The 26,435-nt window shown below is 38.6% G+C and overlaps 1 protein-coding gene across 1 annotated transcript in view; it reads left to right on the top strand.

Moving 5' to 3' along the window:
• The first annotated feature begins 8,935 nt into the window (after positions 1-8,935).
• CCDC81 (coiled-coil domain containing 81) overlaps positions 8,936-26,435 on the top strand; it is a 42,598-nt gene continuing 25,098 nt past the window's right edge. Inside the window, exons 1-5 of the mRNA XM_010345643.2 lie at positions 8,936-9,023; positions 9,187-9,384; positions 18,359-18,420; positions 19,852-20,008; positions 24,860-25,116. Of these exons, the coding sequence (XP_010343945.1) occupies positions 9,306-9,384; positions 18,359-18,420; positions 19,852-20,008; positions 24,860-25,116 (555 nt within the window). The 5' untranslated portion in view covers positions 8,936-9,023; positions 9,187-9,305. The remainder of the gene's footprint in view (positions 9,024-9,186; positions 9,385-18,358; positions 18,421-19,851; positions 20,009-24,859; positions 25,117-26,435) is intronic.

Genomic DNA, 26,435 nt, shown 5'->3' with positions numbered 1-26,435 from the left:
ATTTGGGGCTTGCTAAGCATCTTGAAGATTTTATTAATATCTTTCATCAATTTGGAAAGTTATCAGCCATTTTTCTCAAATCTTTCTTCTCTTCCTAGAACTTCATATATTTCACATTTCTTACTGTGTGAGGTTCTTTTTACCTTTTTCCTTTTTGAGGTTCAATTTGGATAATTTCATTAAGTTCATTCATCTGGATATATGTTGTTTTCTGTCTACTGTCAAAATCCTCAAGTTCTTTACTTTTTAGTAAACTTATGAATTAACTAAATTTTATATAAGTTTTCTCTCTTAGAATTCTGCGTTGCTTCTTTTAAAGAAAAATCCTCATCAAGATATATACAATAAACGGCACCCATTTAGAGTGCATATTTGGATGAATTTTGATAGCTGTAGACTCCTGTGAAATCACTGCCACACTCAAGATACGGAATATACCCATTACTTCCCAAATATTTCCCATTCCCCCTTTGCAGTTCATTTCTCCTTCTGATCCTGGCCCCAGCCAATCACTGATTTGCTGGACTCACTATAAATTAGTTTGCATTTTCTAGAATTTATATAAATGAAACCACACAGTATACATTGTTTGTGTCTTGTTTCTATAAGCATGATGATTTTGAGGTTCACTCATGCTATTACCTATGTCAATAGTTCATTACTTTTTATTACTAAGTAGTGTTACTTTGTATTGAGGTACTACTACTTGTTAATCCATTTTCCATTTGATGGACACATGGGCTGTTTTACATTTTTGGTTATTGTGAATAAGGCCACTATGAAGATTTGCATTTAACACTTCGTGTGTGAAGATTTGCGTTTAACACTTTGTGTGAAACCCCTTTTTTTAATCTAAAGGTTGAATGCATAGAACTGGAATGGCTGGTCATATGGTAAGTGTATGTTTAAATTTATAAGAAACTGCCAGTTTTCTGAACTACATTTAACTACCTTTAGAGTACCTTCAGAGTTTAAACTCTGATTGTTCCACATCTTCACTAACATTTGGTATTATCAGTCTTTTTAATTGTGGCCATCCTAATGAAGTGGTGTCTCACTGTAGTTTTAATATGTGTTTTCCTAATGACTAACCATGTTGTAAACCTTTCCATCTGCTTACTGGCCATTTGTATACCTGCTTTTGTAAAATGCATATTCAAATATTTTGTCCATTAAAGAAACTGAATTATCATATTATTGAGCTTTGGGAGATTTTAAAAGTACATTTTGTATACAAGTTGTCAGGTGTTTGTAGTGTGAATATTTTCTATTATTCTGTGACTTTTCATTTCTTAATGGTGCCTTTAAAGGGCAAAAATTATGAATTTTGATAGTCCAACTTACCAAGCTTTTAACTTTTATGATTCATGCTTTGTGTCTTAAATATTTGCTTAACCTCAAGATCACAATATTTTTATTTTATGTTTTATTCTAGAAGTTTTATATCTTTTACTTTTAGAATTAGGTCTATGATCTACTTCAATTTTTGTATATTGTATGAAGCGAATTGTCTGGCCAACTTATCATATATTGCCTAAAATAACTTATTTTACAATTTTTACAAATATATTTATCAGTATTCTTCATTTAAAAAAATAGTCAAGAGGCATTCTTTTGTTTATAGACTATACATTGGGTTTTGCCTATGTAAAGCTGTATAAACTTATGATAAAATGTGGCAAATACCTGCAGGCTTAGAATTTTTGGAAGCCCACAATTTTTACTTTTACCATTATTTCTTTAAGTTTATTGGGATATACTACTAACATTTACAGTCACAATTCCTACTTTAACAACAAACAAGGCTCAGAAATATTAATATTTTATTCGGTTATAAACACAAACCTATTTATGTTAATACTAGACTTGAGATCAGATCTCCAAATGCCAAATTCCTCACTTAAGCTTATGTGAAATGGAAAAAAGGTACAAAATGTTTTTAAGAGGGGTAGGTCAGATGAGTACGGCTTAAATATTAACTTTCTCTTCTATTCATAAATAGATAATGTTATATACATGGGTATCATTATCATATTTATTATTCATTGACAACATCTATTAAACATGAAAAAGCCCTATTGTATGACTTTTATTCTGCAAAGAGTCCAGGTAGAATGGTGATAGTATGTTAACTCCTACTTGAAATGGTCTATTTTCAAATAGTCTGACTTGATGAGTTTCCTATATTTTTTCTTTCGGAGATCATTCCACAGCTTGATGTCAAGATAATCTCATTTATCACCTTAGCTAATTTACTTTTCTTCATTTGTGTTATAAGAAAATGAATGCATCTTTGCAGTTTCATCTGTCAAAAGCTTCTAAATAGCTGTCATTCAATCACATTAATCATTTTGTAGCCAGCCTTCCTGTGGTTATCTTTTTGGTTATTTGGTAGCTTTCCCTCATCTCTCTGAGAAATTTCTTTGATTAGAAATTTCTTTGTTACCTGATATATGGATTACTTATATAATGAAATTCAAACTTCTTTTCAATATAATACAGAAGAATGTAGTAGTGATTAGGTCATCCTCTTATTCAAGGCCTTAAGGAACTATCCATACCTTCCAAATAAAGTTCAAGCTTCTTTGTTTAGCATTCAGGCCAATCATACTAGTTAGAAGTTGACATAGTTTGTTTTTTTTTTTTTTTTTTTTTTGAGACGGAGTTTCGCTCTTGTTGCCCAGGCTGGAGTGCAATGGCGCGATCTCGGCTCACCGCAACCTCCGCCTCCTGGGTTCAGGCAATTCTCCTGCCTCAGCCTCCTGAGTAGCTGGGATTACAGGCACGTGCCACCATGCCCAGCTAATTTTTTTGTATTTTTAGTAGAGACGGGGTTTCACCATGTTGACCAGGATGGTCTCGATCTCTCGACCTTGTGATCCACCCGCCTCGGCCTCCCAAAGTGCTGGGATTACAGGCTTGAGCCACCGCGCCCGGCCTGACATAGTTTGAATATTTGTCCCCACCAAATCTAATGTTGAATTGTAATCTCCATGTTGCAGGTGGGGCGTGGCAGGGGGTGTTTGGATCATGGGGGCAGATCCCTCACAGATTGCTGCTATCGTCATGATAGTGAATGAGTTTTTGCAAGATCTGGTTGTTTAAGTATGTGGCACCTGCCCCCACTCACTCTCTCTCTTGCTCCTGCTTTTGCCAGGTGATGAGCCTACTCTTGCTTTGTCTTCCACTATGAGTAAAAGCTTACTGAGGCTTTCCCAGAGGTTGGGCAGATGCCAGCACCATGCTTAAACAGCCTGCAGAACTATGAGCCAATTAAACTTCTTTTTAAAATAAATTACCCAGTCTCAGGCATTTATTTATAGCAATGCAAGAATGGCCTAATAGAGATGTAATATTCATCCCCCTGAACTCACATGACACTGTCTTCATACCTCAAACATGACATTTAACATATGCTATGGTTGGGTATTTGTCCCCTCCAAACCTCATGTTGAAATTTGATCCCCAATGTTAGAGATGGGGCTTAAAGGGAGGTGTTTTGGTCATGGGGGTGAAACCCATGAATAGATTTATGACCTTCCTAGGTAGGGAGTAGGTGCTCACACAATTAATTCCTCAGAGCTGGCCATTAAAAAGAGCCTGGCACCTCCCCTACCTGTCTTTTGTTTCCTCGGTCACCAAGTGATCTCTGCATAGCTGGCTCCCCTTTGCCTTGGCCTTTTGCCATGAGTGGAAGCAGCCTGAGGCCCTCACCAGATACAGATACTCAATCTTGAACCTTCTAGCCACCCTGAATTGTGAACCAAATACATCTGTTTTCTTTATAAATTACTCAGTTTCTCAGGTAGTCCTTTGTAACAACACAAAATAGACTAAAGGTAATAAATCTTTACAATATGGTTGCAGTTGTACAAATACATAATTTATGTGTATTTAAGTCTAAGTAAAACATAAAGAGAATACTTTAAATTGAAATACTTCAGTTTTAACTACCAGTTTTCTATCATTCAGGTTCAATCAGAGAAGCAGAACCTGTAAGAGTGATAGAAAATATAAAATTTATTATGAGCACTGGGCCCTTACATAGTTCTAAGAGTTGGTTAAGTCATCTCTGTCTGGTGTTGGCCTCTGTGTCTGGTGTAGGGCCTAAAGCTGGCAAGGCCAATAGGAAGAAAAGATGGTCATGAACTGGGGAAGAATAAGGAAAGATTAGAACTGGTGAGAACAATCTGGAACCCACAAGTGAAATCGTCTTCGCAAAAATTACGACAGTGAGAAAAATCTGACATGGGAAAATTATGGCAGTAAAAGAAATCTGTCCCAATGAACTCCATCTTGCTTCTAACCTCCAAGCTGCCCTTGTTTGTCCCAGGCATAGGCTGAACTAACTCTGGGAGGAATTTATAGCTTAACTTTAAAACAAAGATGATAACAGCCCCTCCCTGAAACAAATTCCCTCCTTGCATGGAGACCAGATGGCCTTTGTAAAACCAACAAATTAGCCACAAGCTCGGAAACCATGGCCTAGGAGTCATGCAGCCAGAGGCCACAAGACTGCTAACCTCCCTAATTGCTCCTATAGATAATATTACTATCGTAAAAAAGATTGATGTTTGAGCAGATTTTTCTGACCCTGCATTCTGATGGATTAGTGACACATTCCAGACCAAAAAATTGGCTCATCTGGTCTTACGGCCTCCACCAGAAACTGACTCACCACAAGAGGACAGCTTCAGCTTCCTATGACTTCATCCCTGACCCAATCAATCAGCATTCCCCACCCCTTGCTCCTTTCCCACCAAACTAAAAAACTCTAGCCTCTCAATTTTCAAGGAGGCTGATTTGAGTAATAATAAAACTCTAGTCTTCCACGTAGCCAGCCAACCTGTATTAAACTCTTTCTCTATTACAATTCCCCCATCTTGATAAATTAGCTTCATTTGGACAGTGGGCAAGAAGAACCCGCTGGGCAGTTACACACAGGCAAAGTAGATCCTGTGAGGACAAACTGCAACCTACATCTTTCCTTGCATCCAGCCTCAGTGATGTGAGTGTCTTAAAGGATGAGAAGATGCTTTTGGCAACACTGCTGTGCATGTACCTGGTCTAAGATTCAGAGAAGCAAATGAGGAGATCTGGCAGGAGATGCAGAGCTACAGAGCTGCAGCCCAGGCTGCTGGCCCATGCCTATACGGTGAGCTGGCAGATGAATGCCTGGCCCTACGATGACTTTCAGGGCTTCAGATCAAATGGCTGCTGCTTTACTTCCACCTTCCAAATCTCATACACATTCTCTTTTGACTAACCCTAACCTAGAATCATATAGGAAAGGGAATTCTGGAAAATGTAGTTCTATCTTAGCTAAGTTGACACTCTACGAAGCTACTGCAAGTCTGTTTCTGGGCAAATCCTTGAGTAAGCAAGGGACTGAAGATATACATGTGCTATATTTTCAATCTGTCTCAGTTCATGAGTGCATTTCATAGTGTAAGCATGGCACAGTGTTGAGTACATACAATTCTACTATTTGATTGAATTTTTAAAATAAGACTGCTAAAGACTCCTAAACTCTAGCAACTGTTTCACGACATCTCTCCTGAAGAAAGTTATCTGCTTCAGTGTGAGGGAAGAAACTGTTTGCACTGGGTCTATAAACTGAGAAATGGCATATGTGGGTATCTGACATGGTCCCTTCCTAAGAAGGGATTTCTAGAGTAGTTTTCCTACATCCAATTTTCTTTTTTCTTTTTTAGACAGAGTCTTACTCTGTCATGAGGCTGAACTGTAACGGGGCGATCTTGGTTCACTCTAACCTCTACCTCCTGGGTCCAATTGATTTTCCTGCCTCGGCCTCCCAAGTAGCTGGGATTACAGGCACCTGCCACCACGCCTGGCTAATTTTTGCATTTTTAGTAGAGATGAGGTTTCACCATGTTGGCCAGGATGGTCTTGAACTCCTGAGCTTGTGGTCCACCTGCCTGAGCCTCCCAAAGTGCTGGGATTGCAGGTGTGAGCCACCACACCTGGCCTGTAATTTTCAATTTACTCTTTGACTTTGAAACCCAATCCTGATTTCAGAACCTCCTGCAGTAAATATTTGTTAAAATGATGAAAAATGAATTGTGAACCTCTCATCTGTAGGGCTTTTCTGTAAGTGTCTGTATTCCTTTTAGCAACTAGCAAAGTGCTTATCACAAATTAGATACTCAATAGATATGGGTTAAATTATTTATTGCAAATTTCTATTCTGGTGTTGTGTAATGAGTATTTTTTTAGCAGTTTTTTTTTATTTTTTATTTTGTTATTTTGTGTGTGTGTATTCTTTTTCAATAGTCTTCCAAGTTGTCTTTAATATAAGCCACTTAATATCATGTGTGCCTTGAGGCGTGGGTAAAAAGGATTGCCCATTCAATGTGGGTTTTGCAAGGCAAGTTGGAGCTTGCAAAAAAGTAAATGTACATTGAAATACTTGGGAAAATTTTGGCCCTGTTTGTTTCCTTCAGTGTTTACATAAATTACTACATTCTCTTCCTCTTTGGTAAATTACCTTAAATGTTATAAAGTAATTTATGCTCTTGGTAAACAGTAAATAAAGAAGAAAAGTGAATGTAAAAGTTATTGGAATGCCACCTCCCCCTCCACACACAATTTTGCAGGATCTCAAAATACCACTGTTAATTTTTGTGTGTGTATCTTTCCTCAAATATCCCATATGTTTACAAAAATACATATGAATATGTATGCATACTTACATACGTACATTTGAAGGAAACAGGATTGCATTATATATACATACTATTCTGATACTGGTTTTCACTTACTGTAATTTGAAACTTTTTCAACATCAGCTCGTAAACTGTTGAGAATATATTTCAATGTATGTATTCACAATTTAACCAATTCCCTATAATGGTCATCTTAGGCCAATTCTAAGAATTAGCACTACAAACAATGTTGCACATACATATATCTTTGTATGTATCATGCCAATATATACAAGGAATGAATCTGTAGCAGTGGAAGTGCATGGTTTGCCTGAGTTTTGTCAGAAACTAAAAAGTATGTATTTTCAATATATATATTTATAGCTCATTAGAAGTTTCTAGTGAACACAGGGTTACATGTATCTATACAGCCTCTTTTGTCAAGAGACATTTGACAGAAGGAAAATAAGACCTTGGAAGAAAAGTCTTTGTCCTTATCCTTTTTAGATCTTCCTTTTGCCATCTAAAATTCACTAATAATTAGCATCCACAACCATCTTCTGGAACCGAAGACAGCTTTTCTAGAGATTAAAAAGTATCATTACTATAAGGTTGATGGCCTTGCTGGGAGCCGGACAAACAACACCCACTCCTCTTCATGCCTGATAACAGCTTATCAGCCAGGACACATTACTCAGCATCTGGCGTCTCCATATGGGCTCCCCCTCACCCACTTCTGCATTCTACCCCCAGGTCTATATTCAGCACTAAACTATGCATTTGAACCTCAGCATTAAACTATACACTCTCAGCAATAAACCATGCATTTGGACCTCAGCACTAAATTATGCACTCTCAGCACTAAACTATACATTTGAACCCGCGAAAATTTAAGAAATCCCGCCATGCCTTACCCAATGGCAGCTTGCTCCATGAATCCTTAGCCAGCCCACCCCTAATAAGTCCCACCTCCCTACCTATAGTGGCTCGCCCCGTCTGGGCCCTGTCTCCCTACAACTAATAAAAATTGCCTATGCTTTGTTTCCCCAATATCCAATCAATCGCCTCTAACCCCTATAAAACCCCCTGCCCTGAGAAGTTAAGTGCGACTTCTCTGGCCCCATCCCGGACCATTGAAACTCGCCCGGGAGCTGAATAAATTGGATTTTCATTTTCATATACTGGCTTCAGTTTCCTCATTTCGACTCGGCAATATACCTTACAATCACTATAATTCAAAATCTAATGTACTGTAAAACACTATTTTTATAAATTCATTATCTTAATATGGATCAATAATGCCAATATTGCCACTAAAAATAGCTCAATTATCTATTAGAATTGATCAGATGCATTTCTCATGACCCATGAATCTACTCCTAGTTCTATACACATCAGAAATGAGTATATACAGCTGTCAAAAGTGTTCTGTGTGCATGTTTGCAGCAGCGTTATTCCCAGTAGCCTCAAAGGGAAGCAACTCAAATGAACACTGGAATGCATAAATTGTGCAATACACACATAAAGAAATAATATGCAACCGTGTAAATGAAGAAATGATGTGAATTTGAATAGCGCCAGACACAAAAGAATACATGCTATATGATTCCAAAGATTCAAAAGGCAAAAGGAACCTGCAGTATGTGTTGGCTAATGACTGGAGGGGAAATGAGATGCTGATCTGTGGAATGTGCTAGCATTCTATTTCTTGACCTGGATGGGGTTTGCATAGGGATGTTCAGCTTGTGATAATTATCAGCAGAGGAGAGAACATGCACAAAATTCTTCAGGATGAGACTGGTGACAGGTAGAAACGAGGGGGAAATGACAATAGTTTAAAAAAGTCAATTACCTCCTCCCCACTTCTCCAGCCCTCCATTTCCTAGGAAGAGAGTCCAGGGAAAAGCAAACCAAGAAACAAACTCCAGCTCAAACTCAAAACTCTCAAAAGATTTGGGGACTCAAATATCCATCTCTCTGGGCAAAAGGCATTCCTCGATTTGTCCAAGGTACAAAACCTACCACTCTAACTATGTTTCTTCGCTGCCCAGGGTCACAGAAGTGAAAATTTTTTTTTTTTTTTTTTTTTTTTTTTTTTTTTTTTTTTTTTTTAGTTAGCACCAACCTCGCTGTCTCGAGCGCCCAAATCACCTGGGCAACCTGGAAGCTGCCCATCTAAAGGGGTGAGGTCGAATCCCAGCCTTGACGCCTTAGCAACGGAGCGAGCCTTTCTCGCGTCCCAGCGACGCGCCCCGCCCCGTCCTTCTCTCTGCCGGCCCTATGCTTCCTGGTCCTACGACCCACCTCGAGGCTGCAGCTCACCCCTCACCGGGTCTCTCGCTGGTCCAGAGGGCTCGGGTCTGTACACTCAGTGCGGGACAGCAGTTCCGGCGGCTCCTGCAGAGGGAGCCGCCCAAGAGCCAGAGCAGTGGGGAGGGACAGGGAGAAAGAATGTTTTTTATTTAAGAAAGAAGAGAACGAGTCAACAGAGTCAAGATTTTCGTCTTTCTTATTTTTTAAGGCACATCCAAAGCTCCGTGGAGAAGGGGCTGGAGGGTGGGAAAATCATTCTGTACACACTCCATATAAGAAAGACGAGACCCATCGAGGATTCAGTACGGAGTCAACTGGAAATTGGAGATGTTGGACACGATGGCCCCTGCCCTGCAGGACCTGGGCAGGCAGGTGCTGCCCACGCTGCCCTCGCTGAGCCAGGAGGGTAAGCGTTAAGTGTGTTGGGTAGCGGGGAGGGGGGGTGGCCCCGGGAATTGAACCTTCATATGCTTGTTGGGGAGGCAGGAAGATCCGCTTTTCTATTCCCTGGCTCAGCCTGGCCTGCAGTGGCTAAGTTTCCTTGACAACTAGCTGGTAATCGCAACAGGCCCACGCTGGTCACTCAGAGACATTTTTCTAGTTTTGATTCAACTAGGTGATGCATAGACAGCGCTTACTTCAGGGACTAGCACAAAGTAAGTGCTCAATAAAGGTTAGGTGAAAACAACCACTCCCACCCCACCCACTGGGATGGATCACAACCCTTTTGCCTACCTAGAAGTGCAGAGACCCTAAATGGCTCCTTTTGAGAGTTCATGCAAAGATAGTTGCTTTTGTTGCCTTTGACATCGTGCAGTTGCATTAAGAAAATGAGATGATCATAAAAAGATACAGGGTAAGTACTTTGGAAGGGGACTTGGCACCTTTTCAGAGAAAACTCATTAGGTTTGGTTAGTTGCAAGACAAGATCTGTTTTTAGCATTGTATGTAGAAGAGTCACCCCAAAGTGAGGCTCAGATCTGTCTGCAAACCATAGGAGCACTTTGGAAGAAAGGTGCTGCAAAAATGCAAGCTCTTATTATTATCAAGCCATTATAACTTTGAGATGTTGGCTTAGGTTTTAACTAAATGACCACAGGAAATAAACAGGAACGGATGCTTCTTCTTTCTCTTCCCCTGCATCACTCCTATCTTTTCCTCTCAAAATCATTCTGAAAGAACCACTGATAATAACGGTTTTATGAAGTTAAAAAACATTTGCTATATTTGTAAATTTATATATAGTCATTCAAGATGCTTAGCAGTAAACATGTATCTATCATTATAGTCATGCAGAGTATTTTCACTCCCCTCTGTTCTGCCTATTCACCCCATCCCTGATCCCAAAGCTGACAACCACTGATCTTTCGATGTCTCCATAGTTTTGCCAGTTCCATAGTTGGAATCACAGGCTTTTCAGATTGGCTTCTTTCACTTAGCAATATGCATTGTGGCTTGAGAGCTCAGTTCTTTTTAGTTCTGAATAATATTCCATTATCAAAATGTATCACACACCTTCTGCAGCTGCCTTGCAGTCCTTGGATATTCCTTTTTTTTTTTTTTTCTAGATGTATCACAGATTTCTTTTTTTAAAAAAATCTATTTACTCACTGAAAAACGTCTTGTTTGCTTTCAGCAATTATGAATAAAGCTGTTTTAAATATCTGTGCACAGGTTTTAAAAAACTGGATATAAGGTTTTAATTCACTTGGGTAAATACCCAGGGGCATAATTGCTAGATTGTATGGTAACAGGATGTTTAGTTTTGTGGAAAACTGCCAGGCTGTCTTCCAAAGGGGCTGTACCATGCATTCCCAAGAGCAATGAATGAGAATTCTTGTTGCTCCATGTTACTGTCAAGATTTGTTATTGTCAGTATTTCAGATTTTTGTCATTCTAATAGATGTGTGCATTGTTATCTCATTTTAATATGCACTGATGATATATAATGTGGAGCACCTTTTCATATGTTTGTTTTTTTTTGATGAGATATCTATTAAGTGCTTTGGCTCATTTTTAAATTGAGTTTTTCTTTTTTTAGTGTTGAGTTTTTAAGAGTTATTTGTATATTTTACATGAGTGTCTCATGCAAATATTTTTTCCCCATTCTGTGGCTTGTCTTCTCATTCCATTAACACTGTTTTTCACAGAGCAGAAGTTTTAAATTTTAATGAAGTCCATCTTATTATTTCTTGCTTGGATTACTACTTTGGTGTTACATCTAAAAAGTCATTGCTATTCCCAAGATCATCTACATTTTGCCCTATGTTATCTTCTAGGAGCTTCATAGTTTTGCACTTTATATTTAGGTCTATGATCCATTTTAAGTTAATTTTTGTAAAAGGTGTAAGGTCTGTGTCTAAGTTCATTTTTTTTGGTTTGTTTTTGCATGTGGATGTCCAGTTATTCTAGCAACATTTGTTTAAAAGACTATCTGCTCCATTTCATTGCCTTTGCTTCTTTGTCTAAGATAAGTTGATTACATTTATATAGGTCTATTCCTGAGCTCTCTAATGTGTTCTATTAATCTATTCGTCTATTCTTTTGTCAATATCACACTGTCTTGATGACTCACCTTATTGTAAATCTTGAAGTTGGGTAGTGACAGTTCTCTAACTGATCCATGTGTTAACTAGAAGCATATTATTCAGTCTCCATGTATTCTGGGATTTTCCACTTATCTTTCTGTTACTCATTTCTACTTTAATCCTGTTGTAATCTGAAAGCAGGCATTGTATGATTTCTATCCTTTTCTATTTGTTAAGGTGTGTTTTATGGCCTAGAATATGGTCTGTCTTGGTGAATGTTACATGTGAGCTTGGAAAGAATGCGCATTCTGCTGTTGTCAGATAAATTAGTCTGTGGGTATCAACATCCATTCACTTGATGGTGCTGTTGAGTTCAACCATGCCTTTACTGATTTTCTGCCTGCTGGATCTGTTAATTTCTGATGGATGAGTATGGAAGCCTTCAAGTATAATAAGGGATTCGTTTATCTCTTCTTGCAGTTCTATTCGTTTTTGCCTCTTGTAATTTGACATACTGTTTTTAGGTGCATACACATTAAAAATTGTTACATCTTCTTGAAGAACTGAACACTCTATGATTATGTAATGCTCTTTATTTCTGACAACTCTCCTTGATTTGAAGTCTGTTCTGCCTAAAATTTATATAGCTATCCCTGCTTTTTTGGTTTCTTTTGGTTAGCATTACCCTGGTATATTTTCCTCCATCCATCTACCTTTAATCTATGTTTTTAGATTTGGGGTTCTTTTTTTTTTTTCTCCTGGTATTCCCATTATGGGTACACACCTTCTGCAGTTGCCTCACAGTTTTTGGATATTGTTTGTTTGTTTTTCCAGTTTTTGTTCACTTTCCTTTTCAAGTTTCCTTATCAGAGATTATTTACTAAGTCACGTCCAGTCTATTAGTAAGCCAATCAAACGCATTCTTCATTTCTGTTACAGTGTTTTTAGTTGCTAGCATTTATTTTTGGCTCTTTCTTAGGATTTCAATCTCTCTGCTAATGTTGTCCATCTGTTCTTGTATGCTGTCTACTATATCCTTAGTATATTAACCATAGTTGTTTTAAATTGCCAGTGTGATAGCTCCAACATCCCTGCCATGTCTGGCTCTGATGGTTGCTCTGCCTCCTCACATTGTATGTTTTGCCTTTTAGTATGCCTTGTAATTTTTTCTTGATAGCTGGATGTGATGTACTGGGTAAAAGTAACTGCTATAAATAGGCCTTTAGTAATGTAGGGGTACGGTATGGGGAGTGGGGAAGCATTCTATAGTCCTATGATCAGGTCTCTGTCTTTTAGTGAGCCTATGCCTCTGGACTGTGAATGTTACAAATGTTTCTCAGTTTTTTCCTTTCTCCTTAGGTAGGACAGAATGGCTAACGTGGGGTGAAGTTGGTCATTTCCCTTCACCCAGGTCAGGTAGGCTCTGGTAATATCTCAGCAGGTTAGGGTCTGGTGAACTAGTTTCTTCCAAGGGCAGGTCCTTAAGAACAACAGAGTGCTCTGGCATATTTTAAAATGGTATTTTTTTTCTTTCCCCAACAGAAGCACAAGAAGATTTTTCTCTCATATTTACCTGGATATTTAACTGTGGGAACCTGGCTGAGCTCTGGGAAGTAAATCTTACACTATGTGGGGACACTCCTCCATGATTTGGTCCCTGTGGAGGTTTTAACTCTTGGTGTTGTCTACACTGAGCCTCCAGATATTTGTCAATTAAGTTTGGGTTTTCTTACCCTAGCATTGGTTCTTGATGCTGTTTCTGCATGTGAGTCTGTTTTAGGAAACCATTCCTACTGGTATTTGCCCTTCTGTCTTTCCAGTTTTACAGTAAGAGTTTGCCCTGTATTCTCCTTTATCTTATGGGTCCAAGAAGAATTGTTGATTTTTCAGTCTGGTCAACTTTTTAGTTGTTAGGATGGAGTGGTGACTTCCTTACATACAGAACCAAGAACTGGAAGTCAAATGAGAATTTTTAATAGAGAATAAGGATGGGTGTGTGCCAAGAATGGCTAAAGAAGGGATAATCTGAGCTAAGTTGTGAAGAATGAGTTGAAATTAAGTAAATGAAATGGATTAGAGAGGTAGAGAGTGAAGGTGCAGTGAAAATGATTTTGGCAAAGAGAATGACAGGGGCAAAAACTCTATGGAAAGAGTATGATGTAGCCAGGTACAGTGGCTCATGCCTGTAATCTCAGCACTTTGGGTGGCTGAGGCAGGCGGATCACAAGGTCAGGAAGATTGAGACCATCCTGGCCATCATGGTGAAACCCCGTCTCTACTAAAAATACAAAAATTAGCTGGGCATGGTCATGAGTGCCTGCAATCCCAGCTTCTCAGAAGACTGAGGCAGGACAATCATTTGAACGAAGGAGTCGGAGGTTGCAATTAGTCGAGATCATGTCACTGCTCTCCAGCCTGGTGACAGAGTAAGACTCTGTCTAAAAAAAAAAAAAAAAAAAGTATGATGTGATAGAGCAACTGAAAGACAGTTATTTAGCTGCTCTGTAGATGTGGGGAGGGAGTATATTCTAAAGTAGGCTAGAGAGAAAAGAAAGGGTCAAGTAATGTGGGGCCTTGTAAGTCATATTAAGGATGTTGACCTTTAAGTTAAGCCTGATGGAAAGCCATTAAGTGTTTTGAGCTGGAGGTCAAGGAGAAGTTGAATGATATGATCATTTTATATTTGGAAAAGATCACTCTGGTTGCCATGTGGGGAATGAATAGGAGGGTCAAGAGTACCTACAGCAATAGTCTTGATGAGAACAAATGGTAGCTTGGTCTAAAACTGGTAGTAGTAGAAATGAAGAGGAATGCAATGAATGAAGGGCAACTTGGAGGTAAAAATACACAGATTATGGTGATGGACGGGATGACTGGGGTGAGGGATAACAGAAGTCTCAAGGATGACTTCTGAGTTCCTGGCTCATGTAACTGAATAAATAGTGGTGCCATTCATTGAGACTGAAATCCTGGATAAAAGATAAGATTTCAGGGAAGAAAGATTATGGTTTTGGGCAAGTTGAAGGGCATTTGTGAGATGTCTAAGTAGGCAGTTGGATAAATGGGTCCAGAATCACAAAGAGGAGGTGGCAAGGAGTCTGGGTCTGTAAATAAACATTCTGGAATATTCCTGAGTGTGGGTGTGACTGCTGAAGTGGAGAGTATAGAGTGAAAAGAGGAGCAGCCTAGGACTGTACCTTGAAAGACCCTACCACTTAGTGGTTGGGTTGAGGAGGATAAGCCTGCAAAGGAGACTAAGAAGAAATGGCCAGTTCGGAGAAAACCAAAATGATACTAGTAGTATAAAAGCCAAAAGGAGAGGTGCTTAAAGACAGCGATTGATCAACAGTGTCAGACATGGCTGAGGGCTCAGAAGAGGTAAATTAAACACGTTCATTGAATGTATTAACAAAGAGACCATTGGTGACTTCGGCAAGGGCTTTACTGGTAGAATGACAGAAGTTTAAGTCAAACTACTATTTATTAACTTTCACAAATGAGCTATTGCAAAGAGGATGAAAATAAACTTCAAACTCAGCAAAACACATATGTTAACTTTCATCAGTGTATATATTCATCATTGTATATTCTTGCTGGTTCTGTGTATCTTAGAAAAGTTTAATATTATGTAATTATAGTGCTTAGAAGGCCCTGTCATCATTTAACAGAGGTGAACTGGGTAAAACTTGAGTCCTTGGAGGCAGGAAGGCTATGGGTCTTCCACATACCACAATGCTCTTTTTCCATTACATTATGCTCTGGGAAAATGTTTCTTTGTTCAAATCATCCTTTACTATTCTGCTATGCTGTTCTGTATATCAGTATTTTGATTTTAGAAGGCAAGTTTGTAACATCAGGAAACATCTGGTTTTTGACATTAATGTCTTTTTCAAGCATATATTATTATATAATTTACAGAACAGGCATGTAGTTCTTTTTCTTTTTTTTCTATAACGATCATATATAAGACACAGTATTCCTGTTACTTGGCACTGTGTTCAAACATATGGTTTTTGAGTACATGAAATGTTAAGAATTTTAAGTCAAATGAAGATTGAACTGAATATAGAGTATATGTCTAGGGATTAGTTCTTTATAATAGTGATTCTTGGCATTTCGGTGTTTGATTGAAATAAATAACAACCCTGGCTTCCCTTAAAATATAGAAGTATTGGCCGGGCACGGTGGCTCAAACCTGTAATCCCAGCACTTTGGGAGGCCGAGGCGGGTGGATCACAAGGTCGAGAGATCGAGACCATCCTGGTCAACATTCTGAAACCCCGTCTCTACTAAAAATACAAAAAATTAGCTGGGCATGGTGGCACATGCCTGTAATCCCAGCTACTCAGGAGGCTGAGGCAGGAGAATTGCCTGAACCCAGGAGGCGGAGGTTGCGGTGAGCCGAGATCGCGCCATTGCACTCCAGCCTGGGTAACAAGAGCGAAACTCCGTCTCAAAAAAAAAAAAAAAATATATATATATATATATAGAAGTATTATATATTCTTCAATTTACTTTTTAGACTGATATTTTTCATTTTGAGATTTAATGATATCCTCTCTGACTCTTTGGGATGTCAGAAAAAGTCAAATTTAGAAATTACAGTCTATAAGATTTCCAAATCTATTCCGATTAAATTGCAGGGGCCTGAAGCTTCCTAAGGCAAATGATGTGCATAATTTCCTTTCTCTTCAATGCAAAACAGCAAATTTTAGTTTAGAATAGTTAGTTCTGCTCTTATATAATGTTATCTATTAGGCTTTCTGAAATAAAACAATGCAGTGGGCTTGTACACATCATCCAAATGAAAATTCTCAAATTTTCAATTAAACTCAGCTGAGTCTTTTCACTGGAGTTTGGTTGCAAACTATACACTTTCTCCTGGCTCTAATGAAATCATTTCCTCTTTGGTATAGTTGTTTTCCTAAAATATGAGCTTTTAGAGGTTAAAGACTTTTAGAGTCATAAATTTAAAAATTTTGACTTCATAACTTTGAAAGTTCTCCATGTACACCTGGATACTGAGATTTTGCATTAGTGAATTAATGAAATTTTTGGTCATGATGAAAATTTTAATTCAGTATATATTTAGCCCTGGTTCTTAGTTCTTAGCAGCCAGTAGTAGAATTCCTTGGGCTGTGGGGGTGGGGGAGGAGTAGGGAACAATGTAGGATGGGCAGAGCAGGGGAAATGCCTGATTATAGAAAGTGATTAGTGAGGGGCAGAATCTTGGCCCTCATGCTCATCGTAGCATGCAGCCCTAATTTTATTAATGGGCGAGTGAGTTTCCATCACCAAACTTGTTCCCAGATATTCATAAGAGTCATTGCTACATCTCATCCACCAAACCTGCCTCTTCCCTGGCCTATTAATAAAAATATTTATAACTCTGATATATCATAATTAAAGGACTGCAGTCTCCCTGCTTTAGTTAGTGGATTAAAATGTTAGAAAAAAGATAAGCTAATAAAGCAAGCAGCTTCCAAAGGGGAAAAAGGATTGGCCTTTTGTCACCAACTGCATCTATGTCTCCAAATGACAGGCTGGTTAATGTCACTGTTCTTGATTTTTTATTGTGAGAATTAAAACTTAACACTCTTGATTTGCAAAGAGTTCCTAACTGGAAAGTATCTTTGATAAACACATGGTTAAGTCTGGAATGGCAATGTTAACACAGATATAATTTTCTAGACTTCAAAATATTAGCCATACCTAGAGTATATGTTCATATCACACATTAACATTTCAGTTATTAGCAAATACCTATTTTTCTACCACAGTTTTTTGGAACACAGCTCAGAACAAGAAGATAAACATAGAAGGCTTCCTCCAATCACTCAAAATTGATAGTGCAAAGTGTATGCATTAATTCAAAGTAAAGCTCCTTGTACTACTCAAAAGTGTGTTTTTAAAAATTACTATTTTAGGTTGGGCACAGTGGCTTACTTCAGCCTCCTAAAGTGGATCCTAGCACTTTAGGAGGCTGAGGTGGCTGGATCACCTGAAGTCAGGAGTTCCAGACCAGCCTGGCCAACATGGCAAAACTCCATCTGTACTAAAAGTATAATTAGCCAGGCATGGTGGTGGGCACCTGTAATCCTAGCTACTAGAGAGGCTGAGACAAGAGACTTGCTTGAGCCTGGGAGGCGGAGGTTGCGGTCAGCTGAGACTACACCACTGCACTCCACCCTGGGTAACAGAGTGAGACTCTGTCTCAAAAAATACATATCTATTTTAAATATACTATTAGTATATTTCTTATTTCCAGAACACAACATATAAGAAGCAATGAATTATGTCTGGTCCAGGAGCCCACAGAGCACTAGTAGCACAAGTGACAGCTGGTAACTTAGCAGTGAAAGATGAGAATAAAACGCAGACTTGAGAATTTAGCAAAAATAGAAGTGTAGGAAAAATTAATGTACACACAAGTCTTTCATGCCTTAGTGGCCTTTAGCCTTATTCTTGTTATGGAATGGTATGAGACTGAACGTTTTTATTAGTCAAATGGCATATAGTAGACACCTGAAAAATGGTTGCTGAATGGGTAATTAAGAAAAGGCTGGGTTATACTTGATTAACTCTAATTATAGAATAAAGAAAAGAGTGTGACAAAGTTCTCTTTGCTGTAGAAAGATTTTCTTTAAAAATTTATTATTATTATTTTTTAAAATCACATCTTCCAAACTTAAGGGCATAAGCTTTAGTTACTAAGAAAACTAACTTTTGGGAATGGCTTTGTTCTTTTTTGCTTCCACATTTCATCTTTGCAATTTTATTTATTAGTACTAAAATACTATCACATGGGTGCTCATACAAATTAAATTATTTCTGGTTACTTTTGAATTTCAGAAGTCTCTATTATCTGGGGGAATGTTTCAGAATTTGTGCAATGGCAGTTAACCCTGCACAAGGTAAGATTTATTAATTTAATTTAGTTAATTTATCAATTAATTAAATTTCTTTATTAATTTTAATGTAAGCTTCTAAAGGATTTTTCTTCCATAGTCTTGTATAATTTTGCAGGGAGCAGGGCAGGGCAGTAGACTTCAGAGCTATCCCGTTTAACTTTCAGTCCTGTGATTTTCTGATGCTCATGCTTTGGACTTATAAGTAGTGCATTAACAAAAATGAATTTTAATTTTAGGTGATGAATTTGTAGGTTCTGCTCTTCTGGGGTTACAGAGTGTAGTGCTGATCAGCCTGGGTGTGTGTAAAGAAACTAGATGAGTTCCGTTTGTCTGTAATCTGATAGTTCCTGGCATAGCTGTAGAAGGATATAACACTTCTTGTCTTGCCTTCTTGCAGGGAACAGATTTTAACTGAAATATAAGAAGACTTGCCAAAATAAGAAACTTTACCCAGGGCTGGACTATTCCCTCCTGTTAAGTCTTGAGTTTAGATGCCATAGAACTGGATGGGGATTTGGGGATGAGCCTGAGGGAAGCTGGGAAGTTATGGAACTTTTATACCCCATTCAGAGGTGCTACTGTGAGAGCTCTTGGGCAGAATTCATACTTGAAATTTATTTCATTTGGTTTGAGAATTTGAACTTGTTATCAACACTTAAACTTGGGAGAATTTATATAATGTTTTGGAACTTTTTCCCTCATTTTCATTGAAAAATCATCAGATCTAACAATACTAGTCTTCCATTGCTACATGGTGACATGTTTGGAGTTCAAGATGCTCTCTTCCCTTTAGATGGCGTGTGCAGTCTGTAGCCATCACATTCCCTGGCTGGCTACCTTCACTCTCTTGCTTTCTTTTTTGGCTCCTGTAAGCATTAGAGTTTGTAATCCTTGAGGTATGGTATCTCTAGGGAGACAGAAACCCAGTTTGAGAGCCAAAAACATTTGCTTCTACACATCAGCCAGGATCACTATATTGCAGCATATGATTTGGATGCTGGGTTGTCTGATTTTAAGTGGCAGACATAAAATGTAAAACTGGGAATAAGGAAGCAAAAATTCTCATACCCTCTTAAATTCCTCTAATGGCAGATGATTCAAATGTAAAATGTCACACAATTTCGGACAGGAGTAATCTTGGTTAAAGATTAAAAGATGCTATGGCATTCATACAGATTTTTTTAACTTTTTGATGATACGGAGATGAGAGATCTGATGTCTGTAAATCATCATGGACCAATGTATTTCATTTTATTCTAAGCTTATTTGAAAACTTAGAATTATAAAATGCTATAGCTGTATAGAGTCCTAGAGATCACTGGATTTTTAAGGCCTAAGCTTTCTTGTCAGGTTTTTTGGATAATAATATTAAGGATTATTTTTTCTTCACTCCTTCAGTGAATTCTGTTACTTATTTATTTATTTTCCTTTCAGGGGGTTCATATTCCAGGATTTGGAACTTTCACTTTCATGAGACAAAAGCTTGAGGTGGGAAACAACAAATTTATCTTAATCCAGAGGCCTGTGTTTATCATGGCAGAGAAGCTAGTGCAGATCCATGGACTAAAACAAAACAAAGTATACACTCCTGGTAAATAATTTTGTCATGTAGGATTTTCCATGAAGGTTACCGTTCTGGGGATAAAAAAGTGAAAGGACAAAGCATAGCCACCGCTGCTGTCTTACCTTCTGATTTGAGGAGTCTGCTTTTCACAAGGTGCTTCTGGCAGAGGGAGGGGCCGAAGCAGAAAAATAATGAGTCTTCCTGAAGGCCATTTGAAACCCCAGTAACCTAAGAGGCAGGAATGAAAAACTCTGATGTGACATGAAGAAAAATTTATATAAAAGCCATACCACAGAGCTGTAAGCCCTTTATTCATATTTCAGATCCTAAGAAATTAAAAGTGATTTTCTAAAGAAGAAAAAGTTACTTAGGATCTCTGGTTGGGAGAACTATAGTCAGTATTAGCTGTCAAAAAGATCACTGTGTTTCTATCATATATGTAATCCGAATTATTAAAATTTGAAAGTTAGAAGTTGAGTAATTCCGTAAAGACTTAATGTATACCTTATATACCTTTCTCATACCCTAAAGCCAACCCACCTCCCTCCATCCCTTCCTTCATTCTCTCCTCTCCTTCCCTCCCCTCCTTTCCTTCTTCAAATATTTACTGAGGACCAATAATGTGTCAGACCTTGTTCCAGGTGCTTGATATAATAGTGGTAAACAAAATAGGCATAATCCCTGTCACAGGATGCTTCCATTCAGCTTTAGTGTGTGGACTTTGTAACCCCTGCCTTGGTTATTTAGTGGCTTCCTGATTCCTGGCTGTGTTCCTTTTGACCTTCCTGATTGTCCCTGCTCCCTACCCCATAAGAGGCTGTAACTATCCTCTAAGTTAATGTTCCTGAAAGTTAATTTTCAGAGTCACTTGAGTAACTTTCTACTTTCAAAAGAATAATATACTGGAAAAACAAATGCCAACAAACTATACTTAGAATTTCTTAGGTGGGCTTGATGAACTTTTCAGCTATTTTTACCTAGAATTTTTTTCCCTTTTTTTCCCCCTTTCATGGGAACAAGAAGAAAAGCCTAGAGTTTTATGTCAGAAGAAATATATCATATTTCATCAAAAAACTATCAGAGAAAATGAAAATAAAGCTAACATTTTTGCAAAAACATCTGTGCCTTAGAATTAAAGTTCATTTTCCATCTTGGATTTTATAGTCTAGTCCAAAAAAGTAGTTTAGATCTACAATTACATTTTTTACTGGGTGAGGCAATTTCAGAATTAGACATAGATGACTGAATTAGTTCAAAACAATAATTCTAGGCTGGGCATGGTGGCACATGCCTGTAATCCCAGAATTTGGGGGGCTTAGGCGGGAGGATCCTTTGAGGCCAGAAGCTCAAGACCAGCCTTGGCAACATAGCAAGATTCTGCCTCAACATAAAATCATTTAACAAAACATAGACGGGGCCAGGTGCAGTGGTTCATGCCTGTAATCCCAGCACTTTGGGAGGCCAAGATGGGTGGCTCATGAGATCAAGAGATCAAGACCAACCTGACTAACATGGTGAAAGTCCGTCTCTATTAAAATATAAAAGTTAGCCGGGCGTGGTGGCATGCACCTGTAGTCCCAGCTACTCGGAAGGCCGAGGCAGGAGAATCGCTTGAACCTGGGAGGCAGAGGTTGCAGTGAGCCAAGATCATGCCACGCTAGGCTGGTGACAGAGCAAGACTCTACCTCAAAAAAAAAAAAACAAAAAAAAACCTTAGACAGGTATGATGGTTCACAAGTAGTCCCAGCTACTTGGGGAGGCTGAGGCAAGAAGATCACTTCGGCCTAGGAGTTGGAGGCTGCATAATAATAATAATAACAAGAAGACAAGGAAATAAATGAAAATTTAAAACCCCCAAAGAAAAATTTCTGTTTACAGTTTAGCTTTGGGGTTATGATTCTTTATCATTAATTAACTAGGTAACTGTATTAGTCTGTTCTCACACTGGTATAGATAACTACTTAACACTGGGTAATTTATAAAGAAAAGAGGTTTAATTGACTCACAGTTCTGCAGGCTTAACAGGAAGCATGACTAGGAGGCCTCAAGCTTACAATCATGGCAGAAGGCAAGGGGGAAGCAAGCACATCTTACCATGGCAGAGCAGGAGAGAGTGAGCGTGAAGGTGAAAGCGCCACACACTTTTAAACCATCGTATCTCGTGAGAACTCACTCACTATCATAAGAACAGCAAAAGGGAAATCCATCCCCATGATCACCTCTCACCAGGCCCCTCCTCCAATTTCACATGAGGTTTGGGCAGGGACATGAATCCAGACTGTATCTGTAACTAATCAAACATTTTATAGTGGGTTTCAAAGATTATTAAGACATAGTTCTTTTGACTCTAGCATAGATAATTAATATATAAGAAATGATGAAACATGATTAAGTGCTATAAAAGCTAAATTCATCAAAACTGGATCAAATGCTGTGAAGCCCAGAGGAGAGCATGCCTAACTCTGCATTAGGAAGATGACATGTGAAGAGATCTTAAAGGATGATAAGACTCTGTGAGCAGAGAATCTGGGAGAAGACATTTCAGGAACAATATGAACAAGTCAAGAATACAGGAAAGAATGCAGCCTGTTAGGGAAGTAATGGGTACTTCTGTATGCCGAGTCATATCATTGTGGGGGCAAGCAGAGGAAGAAAAGATGAAAATGGCAGGTAGGGGCCAATTGTGAGGGGCCTTATATGGTGTGACAGGACTTTAGAAATCATCCTACAGGCACTGAGGAGCCATTGAAAATTTTTGAACAGGGAATTATCTGTACAAATGAGATTAGTTTAGAAAGATACTCTTTCAGTTACAGTAGCTTAGTAAAATATAGTAAAAGCCTGAATGAAGACAATGGTCATCAGGAGAGAAATGAACGTATCTACTTATGACACATTTCAGATATAGAATTGGTAGAGCTTAAGTTGAGAGTGGTTGGTAGGAAGAGGAAGGAAGGCATTTAGTATGACTCAGATTTCTTGGTTGGAGAACAGATGGGTACTCATGCTATTAACTGCCTTTATAAAGAATGAAGGGGAAAGGTGGATTTTGGTAGTGGATAAAATAGTGAATTTGCTTTTGCACATGCTGAATTTGACATACATGTAGAGTTATTTAGATAGAGGTGATTCTAGAGCTTAGGAAAGGGGTGGAGACTAGAGATCAAGATTTAGATGTTTACCCAGGAGAGGATGTACACTCAGAAGAAGAGATAAACAAAGACAAAATCCTGTAAATCAAATAAACAAACCTCAGTATCTTAAAAGAAGTAGAAGAGGAGGGAAGCCAGCAAAGGGGACCAAGGGAGAGGAAATGGAAGAACCAAGAGTGGCCTCATGTATAGAAGAAAAAAAAGGGAGGCCATGACATATAGGATTTGCAAAGTATCCACTGACTTGACAATTATGAGATGATAGTGTCCTAACTCAGAGGAGTAGTTTGGAAGACTCATTGCAGAGAAGGAGTGGGAAAAGGGAAGGGAAAATCCAGAGGCAGGCAAGACAGCCTTCTTTTTAAGAAATTTGCATATTTTTTGTCTGGAATCCGGGAAAAAAAAAAAGAAATTTGCATATTTTAAAAAAGGGAGGGAGTTGGTTAGAATTACTGTTAAATTGTGCAGGAGACTGCAGGGAAGTTCATGTCTTGTTAATTCTCATCATTCAGCAATGGTGGACATTTGAAAGGATAACTAATGCTTACTGAGCAAATGTTGAGAATATTCTCATCTTCTCTGTGTCCTGTTTATCAGTGGACCTTGTTGTTGTCTCTCTGGCTTTGTCATCTTGATCCTCTTTGCTATTTACCCTTTTTCTGACTTGTGAACTTTATATTGCTCTTACATCTGTTCTAGTTGAATAGATCCTGTGCTTCCTTCAAGATAGACATAATCGTATTCCTTTGTAATGTCACATGTGGGCTCATCAGAGAGAAAAAGCTTTATGTGAGTCATTCAGTCTGACACCCTTGTATAAGACCCTATTTCATTTAAATGATAACTTCTAGTGAAGATGGCTGTCTTTTAAAAATATTTAACACTTGTAGGTATTTGTAATCATGTAAAAATGTCATGATAACTGGAGAATACAGGCAAATGGATCAGTTCATTCTTGTACTGCTATAAAAAATCACCTGAGACTGGGTAATTTACAAAGAGAAGAGGTTTAATTGACCCATGGTTCCTCAGGCTGTACAGAAGTATGGGTAGGGAGAACTCAGGAAACTTACAATCATGGCAGAAGGCGAAGAGGAAGCAGTCATGAGTTACATGACTGGAGCAGGATGAAGAGAGAGAGAGAGGAGGGAGGTGCTACACACATTTAACAACCAGATTTTCATAATTCACTCACTATCATGACAACAGGGGGATGGTGTTAAACCATTCATGAAGGATCCACCCCCATGATCCAATCACTTCCCAAAGGCCCCACCTTCAATACTGGGGATTACAATTTGACATGAGATTTGGGTGGGGACACAGATCCAAACCCTATCAGCAAATATTGCTGCAGTATGTCCTGAGAGGTAAGAGAGATGAAGACTTTAGGAAACCCTTTGAGTAAGAGAAGCAGCTAGTTATTACCATGTGTCCTAGAGAAAATCAAAAGCTTGTCTACAGTTTTATTTAGAAAGCTAATTGTCCTTACTTTGAGCATTGAACATTACACTTTCAGAGAAAATTGTACTGATTAATATGTTAGTTACTACTTGTGTTAATTGTCTGCAGTAATATTATTACATTGGGTACAACTAAAGGCTTCAACCAGAGGATTCTATTTTAGGCTATTGAGAATCAGATAATTATTTGTGAGTGTGTATGATATGTACTTATTGTAATCACCACTTTCTTTCTTCCATCCCAACTGTCTTTTCTCCTCTAGGTGATATCCCAATTGTTCCACTTAATTTTGTCATGATAGCCCTGGAGGGTCCATTTAACAGAGATGTAGTGGAAGGATGTGTGAAGGAGACGTTGCTTTTTTTATCGCGATCCATTTCCATGAGACAAAATGTGGAGTTTACATTCAAAGGAATTGGGGTCCTCATGATCAGAGACAGCAAAGTGAAGATGAGGTTTTATAAAGACTTCCTTTGTACCATGGATGGAAGTGGGGCTTTGGCAAAGGCCCTAGCAAATGTAAATTAATGTTTTCCTTCTCCTAAGTCTTCTCCTAATTGTAGTTCTGTCTCATCTAGAGGTGTGTTGTAATTAAGAAAAACGAAGGTTGATATATTTTGAGTGACAGTTACCTGAAGTACATGGAAGTGCTTGTTTATACATGATTAACTCTTTGACAAAAAAGATTAGGAGAGCAAAGGAACTTTAAGAGTCAAAGCCAACTGAGGGATACAAATTGTAATGGAAACTCTTAGAAATCTGAACATTTTTTTTTTTTTTTTTTTTTTTTTTTTTTTTTTGAGACGGAGTTTCGCTCTTGTTGCCCAGGCTGGAGTGCAATGGCGCGATCTCGGCTCACCGCAACCTCCGCCTCCTGGGTTCAGGCAATTCTCCTGCCTCAGCCTCCTGAGTAGCTGGGATTACAGGCACGCGCCACCATGCCCAGCTGATTTTTTGTATTTTTAGTAGAGACGGGGTTTCACCATGTTGACCAGGATGGTCTCGATCTCTTGACCTCGTGATCCACCCGCCTCGGCCTCCCAAAGTGCTGGGATTACAGGCTTGAGCCACCGCGCCCGGCCTAGAAATCTGAACATTTTATAGTACCTTATAGGTTTTTTGTTTGTTTGTTTTTTGAGACAGAGTCTCATTCCATCAGCCAGGCTGGAGTGCAGTGGCACGATTGCAGCTCACTGCAGTCTCCAACTCCTGCGTTCAAGTGATTCTCCTGCCTCAGCCTCCAAGTACCTGCAATTACAGGCACGCGCCACCATGCCCAGCTAATTTCTGTATTTTTAGTAGAGACAGAGTTTCACCAGGTTGGCCAGGCTGGTCTCGAACTCCTGGTCTCAAGTGATGCACCTACCCCCCAAAGTGTGGAGATTACAGGCATGAGCCTCCACGCCTGGCCTATAGTTAAAAAACTTCTTCCACATGTATTATTTTATATGAGTCTCAAAATATTACACAAGCAGCATTACTATCAACCTAATTTTACAAGAGAGAAAAGCAGGAGCTCAGAGAGGCTATGTGGACATCCCAAGGTCAACTACAAGAACTGGAATTCAAGGCCAGACTTCCTAACCACTCAGTTTTTGCTGGTTCTATTATTTTATTTTATTTTTTTAATGTCTGTTCTACTACTTTATTTTAATGAAAGTATACAACAAAATTTACTTTGAATCATGAAGTTTTAAAATCTTTAGCTTTTAATTTGCCATGTTGTAGGTGAAATTTCCTAATTGGCATCATTACTGTCAACCATTAAGTAGCTGGTGTGACCTTCATACTAAGTTGGATGTAGCAGAGTTTAAGCAAATGAAATAGTCAATCTACAG

The sequence above is a fragment of the Saimiri boliviensis genome, chromosome 6 (assembly GCF_048565385.1).
Source record: "Saimiri boliviensis isolate mSaiBol1 chromosome 6, mSaiBol1.pri, whole genome shotgun sequence".
Classification (NCBI taxonomy): domain Eukaryota; kingdom Metazoa; phylum Chordata; class Mammalia; order Primates; family Cebidae; genus Saimiri; species Saimiri boliviensis.
This window is presented reverse-complemented; position numbering and strand designations above follow the sequence as displayed.